Raw genomic sequence first — 9068 nt, forward strand, 5'->3', positions numbered from 1 at the left:
ATTCTAAACATGCATTTTTTTAATATAGTGAAGATATGAATATGACATCAACCTGCCAAGTTGTTATGGGATCAAATCAATTATATTCCTGTGTAACACTCTATAGTACAGGACATGCAAGCTGCCTGATTTAATCAATAAGCTTTTGGATAAACACCCCGCTCCTCTCCAACTCACATCTTGCGGTCCCCAAAATCAGTTTTCACAGACAGAGTAGGGAATATGGGCAAAAAAAAAACATGACAGCGTGAAGCTGTGCATAAATACAACATTTCACAAAATGTTGAAGTTATATCATCGATTTCAACCGCTGCTGGAGCTCGACATGGGTGAGTGTTTGATGCGAAGAAGAGGCAAGAATGAATCATGCTGTAACCTTGGGCAGGGAGAGAAGAGATATGGGTGGAAAACAAATTACTGGGAGGAAGAGTGTGAATTAGTGAAACAAGATTTACTACGCACACATATTTCAGGAATGTCTCAGTAAGGCAAGCTTAAAAGAAATATGGGGTGGAAGATTAAAAGATATATTAACATCAAGCAAGTGTGTGCGCCTGATTCTTGTTTTGCCAGAGAGTCTGATACTGATAATGTCTTAGCATCAGCTTCTCATCTGTACGGCACTTTGAATTGTACTATCCTGTGTGAAAGGTGGTACACGAACATAACTTTATTGGCTGACAGATACTGTTGTTTATCCATGGACTGTAATTAATTTAAATTTCAATATCATAATTACAACATTATGGCCAAATGACAGGCTTGGGCACAGCCCTAGATGTCATTAATAAAAAAGGAACAAGCGGGGGCTTTTCAAGTTTTAAAATAGCAGTTGACCTTTTCCACAGTAGAGCTTTGGACTCAGTAGAAAGAGGACAGGTAGCACTAAAAACATTAATGATGGCTCCAGGACATGTAAAAGATCCAGGAAGCCCTGCCAGTGCAGTGATGATATATTATTAGTTTTATTTTTTACTCTATTATCTAGGCACAGTGGTGGTTTGGTTACTGCACTGCCCGGTCATCCCCCCACAGTGCAGAGACAGGCACATTAAGTTAACTCTTAAAAACTCATGCATGAATGTTTGAGGTTGTTTGTCTCTAGACCCTGTAATGGACTTACAACCTGCCCAGGGTGTACCCTGACCTCACTCTGTCAGCTGGGATCTGCCCACCCGGGTGGGAGGTTGGGTGGATGGGTGGATGGGTGGAAGGATGGATGGATGGATGTTCTTTTTAAGCTACGCTGCATGCAGTATCAATACATCCATTTAGCCACTATAACCATTCTGTTTTACAATTAAAAAGCCTTAAAATAGGTACAACCAAACTTAAGGGATTACAGTTTGATCCTTGCAAAAGTATTTACTATCCTGATGCTGCATCAAATGAATCACTAATGTACCTGCAAGAAGAATATCTTACATGTAAATAGAGTCCAAGTACAGCCTGAAATCCAACTGAGGTCACATTTACTATAGTCTAAAGCAAAAGTTAATGTTATCTTAAATATTAAGAGAAAGAGGGGCGGTGCTTGGCGCAGTGGTTAAAGTGGCCGCTCCATGTAGAGGCTGCAGTCCTCAACGCAGGCGTCCCCGGTTCGAATCCCGCGTCGGGCAGACCTTTCCTGCATGTCATTCCCCCTCTCTCTGCCTCCCCTTTCCTGTCTATCTCACTATGTGCTATCAAATAAAGGCAAAAAAAGCCAAAAAATATACTTTAAAAAAAAATATTAAGAGAAAGAAAAAAATGTATTTTGGGGAAAAATCTGAAATTCTTCACCGGCCCTCTCAGCCATTTCTGTGTCTCCATTTGTGTTTGATTGACAGTAGTTGGCAGAGCTTACATGACATTGGCAGACAGTGCACTGTTAGTGGTATCGAAGAGGAAGGACTACACCGGCATCTACTAAAGTGACAGCAGAGGGTAGCTCTACATGCTGTTTGATTTGTTCCTGCAGAGCAGCTAATTAGCCACCTAACCTACAAACTCACCTCAGCAGTCCACATTTCCTTAATTAATTTTTATTTTGTTTCTCCTTCAGCAAGCTAAGATAAAGGACAATATGTGTATTCATGTTTTTGTAGATGAGGAAACTTCAGCAGAAAACCTGTGAGAGTTGTTGTTCATTGCCTGCACCTCGTGTCCATTAAATTTAATTTCAATTGATCAGTTAGTTACAAAACAAAATGCAAATGTACTGGAGATTGCAACATGCACCTCTAAAAATGTTTAAATATTTGTTAGATTACTTGTTTTTGTATGGTTAAAATAAAAAAATCGATTAATCAAGTCAACTTTCAGAAAAATAATGGGTACCTATATTGATTATTCGATCCAGTAATTTTTCATGCAAAACCTAAAAAATATTAATATCACACTAAACTGTGTATCTTCAGGTTCAGGGCTGTTGCTTGGACCTTGGACAGGGGGGGGTATTTTTCTGTATTCTCTAACATTAACATTGGGGAAATCTTTGCCAAATTGCTTGATAATGCAAACAATTATTGGTTGCAGCTCTAACTGCAGTACATTACTCTAAATCATAGTAATTACAAAAGAAATGACTGTAATGTTGTCTACACTTTATGTAGTGACACCATATCCATTGTGCTGTCCCACACAGTACCCAACTCCACGATTAATGGCAATGGTCCAAAGGTAATTACATAAATAACTCAAGGATGAAAACCTCTTTACTCAGCACTCCAGCAAATGAAACTCAGTTTACCGAACTACTGAAAAGTTGGGTGAGGAACAGAAAACTTTAGAGAAAAGAAAATAATCTATTGAAGAAATCAAAGAGTGCTGAGGCAGAAGTGATTATCTACAGCCACTCACTGCCCTGCAAATTTAAGAGCAAATGTTCGGTTCAAAACTAACAAAAGGCGGTTAGTCAGGTACCCAAAGATAGGCTGTAAGCTTTAAATACTCAAAGTCAATCTGCTACCACACAAAAGGGACACAAAATAATACATTTAGTATAGAATCAGAGCACAATGATATAAATAATCAGGATGGCAAGTAAAAAAAAAAAGAGAAACAAAGCTGTGAAGAGTGATGGAGATAGAACTGCAGACGTAAGCTATAACTGCTAAAAGAAAAGACAATAGGGAAATGAAAACAATGAGGAGTAGAGACAAAACAGAAAAATGCAACTACAAATCTGTGACAAAAACGATCTGAAGAGAATGACAAAGCCTCAAGAACGGGCTGAGAGATTAAGGCTGATGAATAGAGACAAGAATAAGAGTAAATGAGAAACTGAATCAAATAATAGAGATGAGCAGGAGAGGAGAGACGAAGAAAAAGCCAAAGATGGGAAAGTGAAAGAAAAGGCTGACAGAAATAGCAAAAGAGAGACAAGCAGGCACTTACTGAGGCGCTACTCTTCTCCAGTATCTGTCAATGCCATTTTTGAAATACAGCACAGCCAGCCACCTGACGTTCACATCCAGCATGTGGTTATTGAAGATATTCTGTGGGGGAAAAAAACATATAAATGTTTCCTTTACATTGTTTTGTTACCACAAGTGGCTAACGATAGGCAATTAAAGAACTGACTCTGTTTAATGATGTGGAACAGCTCAGACTACAGAGAAAAAGAGTAACAACTCTAAACCACTAAATTGTAGAATAATGACACAAACGTGATGACATCAAACCAAACTTTATGCAGCTGCTCCATTAAAACACAGGGACACACTGACATTGAATTTAAAGACACTAATGTAGTTTAATTTCCTATGAGTGCTAAAAATGTCTGATCAGCGAAATGTTGCCAAAAAACGTCCGATTACTGTCACTGTGTTCTCCAAAGTCATTCTCATTCACTGCAGAGGCAGGAGCTCCAGGAAGAGCAGCACGGTAATATCAGAGATTAGGATCTTGGCTCTCGTATTTTCAGGCTGAAGAGGTGTAGGAACAAACGTGACTTAAATGAGAAAGGGCTTAAAGTTTTATTTTTGCTCTAATGCAGACAGGAGACACCCCATCTATTGTATCTGGGGAACTAAAGGCCATTAGCAGAGCTGCAGGTGTAACTTTACACTTGATTATTCAAGTGAAAAACCTGTCCACTGCCACGGAACGTTTATTAGACACATCAGTGTAACTGGAATTTAGCTGCCCAGGTTGCAATTTGATTTATTGGTGCTGTCCTTGCTGTGTTATCCTCTTCGGTGAGGCAGAAAAGCGAGAAAGAGCACAAAGTAGTAAATGACAAAACATACTAGTAGTACTTTACAATTATTCCTTGTCTAATTTCTGTTCACTTTTCTATAATGTTCTGTATTCAGTCAGTTGGGCTTCAATGCAAGTATGGTATTTTTAGCCTTCATTTGTTTACATTTCAGTGATTTTGAACCATAAAGCATGCCACTTACTACATTAGTTCCTGTTTGCAATGTACCTAATACACAGACTATACCATCACTGGATTCTTTTTATAGTGAAGAAAACTTGATTCTCAGGAAAGTTGTCAAGTTTCTGAGTGTCTTTATTTAAGTTTATGGGGGGGTAATGTCATACTCGGGAAAGTGTAAGCCACTCTGAAACTAAAAAATAAGGTATAGTATTCATTCTGGTATTGTTCAGATTCAAACTGAGTCATGACTTTGAGAGGGAGTATGCTTCTTTCTTTAATACAAAGTGAAAACTTGCTGTGTTGATAACCAAGCCAAACTCTAATAACCAACTCTATTCATAACTCCGGCAAACAACTGTCCCTTTCACCTCACACTGTATATTTACCTGCAGCAAAGAGTGACAGGGGCAGTCCTATTATGTTTCTCTTTGTTAACAAATATGATTGAATCTCCTGCAGTGATACATAACTGAGGCTACAACAGATTGAACAAATATAACCGCACATGCCCCTTACTATGTATTAGCCTATACCAGCGGTACTCAATAGGCGGCCCGCGGGCCGCATCCGGCCCGCCGAACCTTCCAATCAGACCCGCGACTGAGTTCTACTAGTTGACATATTACTGTATACTGTATTTCTCGGGCTCCGTGCACCTGTAAGTCAAAGCGCTGGGACATGGAAACACGTGCAGAGCGTTTGTGTGTGCCTGTGAGGCCCTGCACTGGGATACAATAACGCTGACGAACCCAAATCACCATGCGCGAGTGTTTGGGGAGCGGGCTGGACTGCAGGGTTTTCACCGCCGTCTTGGTTCAACTGTGTGTGCATCATGCATGGGGGGCCGTTCAGATGAAGCGTCTTTTGCGTGCGCTCAAACCCATTCAATGTAGCCGCGAGTCATGCACGCTCACAACTCAAAAGCCGTAGCCGCGCGCATTTGATGAGACGCAATTGTTTTTTCGTGCACATCTGCGGTGCACAGCTGCACGACCTGCTTCTCCCCCGCTGTTGTGTCCCGCAGGCACGTGCACACATAGGGCCCAAAGGGTGCTTGAGCCCCTGCCCTTTTTGCCTCGTATTAAAAAGTGCCCTTTTTTATGTTTTTTTTTTTTTTTTCAATAAATGCATTCCTGTTGTGCATGACGATGTAAACAACCGCGCTGTAAAAATGCCACGGTTATCTACCGTACGCTTTTCCTTGTAATACACACGGTATTGTGTATGTACGTTGGTGTGTGTGTTGTCCGCTGCTGCTCCGCTCCGTCCCTCACTGAGGGGCGGGGGGGGGGGGGGCTGCCCCGCGGTGCGCGCTCCCTCACATGCACGTCCAGCATGTCCAGAGAGAGAGAGAGAGAGAAGCTGCTGCCTCATCGATAACCCGCACATGAGACGTGACAGTGGAGAGACTTGTGTCGAATCTCGTGAGTTATAAATCCACCAACATAACTTCGGTTCTGACAAGTCGCCGTCCACTTATTCTATGAGCTTAATAAGAGTCATATTTAAGAAAAGCGCCCATTTGTGTTTGTTTAGCTGACTGCTTGTTAAGAGTTAAGCCCCACCCCCTCCTCTGTCTAACATCACCTGAATGTAGTGAACAACAGCAACAGGAGGAATCACTCACTCAGCTTGATTTCACTGACTATTTGAATTTGTTTCCAGATATTGAGTTACTGGTAATTGTGACTTTGCTGTGGTAAATATTGCTGCTGTTCTGAAATATGCACAGTAGCAGTCACAGTAGTCATTTCTTGGTTTTGTGTGTGTAGCCTGTAGGCTTAGCCTACTTTTTTTTTTTTTTTGCAAGCCATGTTAATGTGCACCCAATACCATATTAGCCTTAGCCACCAGTTCAGAAGTCATGACTCTGTTTCGGGAAGTTGGGAAATTGGTCCAGCATGTTGACTGCAGTCCTGAAGGCGTGCAGGCTTTCTTTACCGACTAAATAGTAACTGTAATTTATTTTAATTTATTTATTTTGATATCAAGGCCTGAAAAAATTGTACACTGCCCTTTTCTGATGTTGAGCCCCTGCCCCTCTATAGTCATGTGCACGTCCCTGGTGTCCCGGTTCCACCGGCCTGTGTCTCTCCTACTGTTTCCCACTGAGTTTGACAGGTGAAGGAAGCCCATGTGTGGAAAGACGTCGCCTCCGAGATGTAGAATGTGTATTATAGAAGAGAAACACACATTTCAGGACCAATGACTTGTATCCTCAGAACAGAGTCAGACATGTCCTGTGATGGTCAGCCTCCTTTCATATTTAAGCTGAAAATCACAGGGCATGATGAGGATACAAGTCAGCAGTGTAAAGCTCCAGCATGATATGTAAATGATGATATGACAATGTCAAGATTTTTCATTTTATATCATACAAAACACCATGAAGTGTATAAATAAAAATTATGTGCTTACAAGTAAAATAAAAAAAAATATTTAAATTATTAGACGAAAAAGGTGAATTTAATTTCAATCTAGGCCTATTTGAATGTGCGGCCCCCAAGGTGTCTGTTAAGAAAAATTCTGGCCCTTCGAAAAATGTATTTGAGTACCCCTGGCCTATACAATATATTCCATTGATGATAATGTTTAAGAATTAAACTCAGCCAGATTTTAAATTAAACGCTTAGCAAGCTACATTTCATTTTATTTAATCATATATGGGTGTATTGGGTGCTTGAAAATGTAAGATGTATTTTGACAGAAAAGAACATTGCAGTCTCTATTCCACAATGTATTCATAAGGAAAATATAGAAAATAATACATTTTCCTGTGAATAGGATAGGTCGTTGAGCTTAGCTGGGCAGAACACATCCTGAGCCAATTTCGCTACCGAATGCGCAAAGATGATACTGAAATCCTATCACTAGCCTAGATCTTATCACTTAAGCCCATGTCAGAGACAAGCATTTCCTAAAATGTCTTGGTAGTCATTTACAGACCAGCATTGGTTTAGTAGGTACGCTAACCTTTGTTGAATTATTTTACTCTTCCACTGACTTCTCAACCACACATGGTCATTGAAAAAGAAAAAAAGTGTACTCATTTAACACATATTTCCTCAGCTGGCTGTTCTGCACTGCCCTGTCCCCCTGCCCTCAGTACCTCACAGATTTGTTGCTTATAGTTATTGTGGAAAACTGAGAAAAACATTGTATGCAAAATGTTCATGTCCTGACATCAATCAAGCTGATACATACACCCATTCACCTCATTCACTCATTGAATCAATTAATTACATGGAAAAATGCATTAGAAATGAAGAGAAAGGTTTTTCACAATTGCAGACTTATTCCAGTTATTTCATATCCTCTTGCTCACCAGAAGGACTGAGTAGAAGCCTGGTTGGGTCTCCCACTGTCGTAGTTGCTCTTCTGCAGGCTTCAGCACAGATGTGTCCTGACTGGTAGCTTGGGTTAAGGCCTGCAGCACCACTGAACTGGCACTGTCTATATCCATAGCTGGATATATCTGCAGAGGAATATGAGAAAGAAATTGAGAAAATCTGAATATCATTGCTCTGCAAAAATACCATAACATGGAATCTCCTTTTTTTGGTATGGCTAGTTGTATTCCTTTCACCATCATCTATTTTTGTTTGTTTTGTCAACCATCTTGAGAGACAAATGGTTCTCTCCTGAATAAAGAAAGGCACACCTGATAGAAACACTGCAAATCAGTGCTAGCTGCTCTGTGTCCCAGATAGTATTCAAGGTGTCATACGTCCAAAAGTGTTTTTCAGTTTCAAAGGCAGTACCTGAGTCTCTCTCAACCTCAGTCACCTCTGTGCCTAAAAAAATAAAGAAAAAAATGGATAGGGGGGAAAGGAGTTGCCTTATCAGATCTACTTGGGCTCACAAGTTTTTCTAGAGGTGAACTTGTCAATGATAGAATAAAAGATGAAGATCAGCTAACTGAGTTCCCCAATAAACTGTGTCAAGAAACTCCAATCAGGAGAAAAAGTTAGAAGCAGCTCATTGCAAAACACACCTTTTCACATATCAGCCGAGTATGATAACCAACAATTATTTATCTAAGAAACTGACTAGATAAACTGTCATGTGCGAGACCAGCAGAGATAATGTGGTGCAAGTGTGCCATCACTTGTAAGACGCAATAGAAATGGAGGGAAAACATTGCACAAGGCTGCCATCTAGAGAAACAAATACTCATTACCATTTTCCACTGTGTGCTGCTGTAATAGCAGCCAAATTCAAACAAGAACAAACACAGTAACAGTGCTTAGGACACATCAGTTGCCACAGCAGAGACTGATAATTTCAGGATTCTTGGGACGACGCTGAAATGTTGAATGTCTCTCCTGGGAGCTGCCACAGGAATCATCCTCCAAGTCAAACAAACAGAGAATCAACCTGTCATGCTCATGTTGCAACCTGCCAAGCTCATGTGCTTCTTTTGGACATGAGCATTTATTTCAGTTAACATGGTTTGCTTGCTGGTGTACTACCAGTAGAAAGAAGCAGAGGTGCTGTGGCATGTTAGGACTTACACATGGTTTCTAAAATGTCCATGTGTGCACAGTGCAGATGAAGGATGGGAACGGTAGTTTTGTCTTGTGGTCTCACCAGAGATCATTGACACGGTTTCAATCTCGATGTCCAAAGGAATTAGAACCGTATGAGTTTGATACAGACTTTAGTTGGTACAGTAATGACAAAGAGGGGATGTGAGAGTAGA

At 40.5% G+C, this 9068-nt stretch overlaps 1 protein-coding gene across 1 annotated transcript in view; it reads right to left on the reverse strand.

Moving 5' to 3' along the window:
* The window catches only part of ipo11 (importin 11), a 121005-nt gene extending 113170 nt beyond the window's left edge, over positions 1 to 7835 (reverse strand). Inside the window, exons 1-2 of the mRNA XM_083979549.1 lie at positions 7692 to 7835; positions 3379 to 3479 (exon numbers count right to left, since the gene is read on the reverse strand). Coding sequence (XP_083835675.1) covers positions 3379 to 3479; positions 7692 to 7829 — 239 coding nt within the window. The 5' untranslated portion in view covers positions 7830 to 7835. The remainder of the gene's footprint in view (positions 1 to 3378; positions 3480 to 7691) is intronic.
* Positions 7836 to 9068: the final 1233 nt, after the last annotated feature.

This window comes from Trachurus trachurus (genome assembly GCF_905171665.1).
Source record: "Trachurus trachurus genome assembly, chromosome: 9".
Lineage (NCBI taxonomy): Eukaryota > Metazoa > Chordata > Actinopteri > Carangiformes > Carangidae > Trachurus > Trachurus trachurus.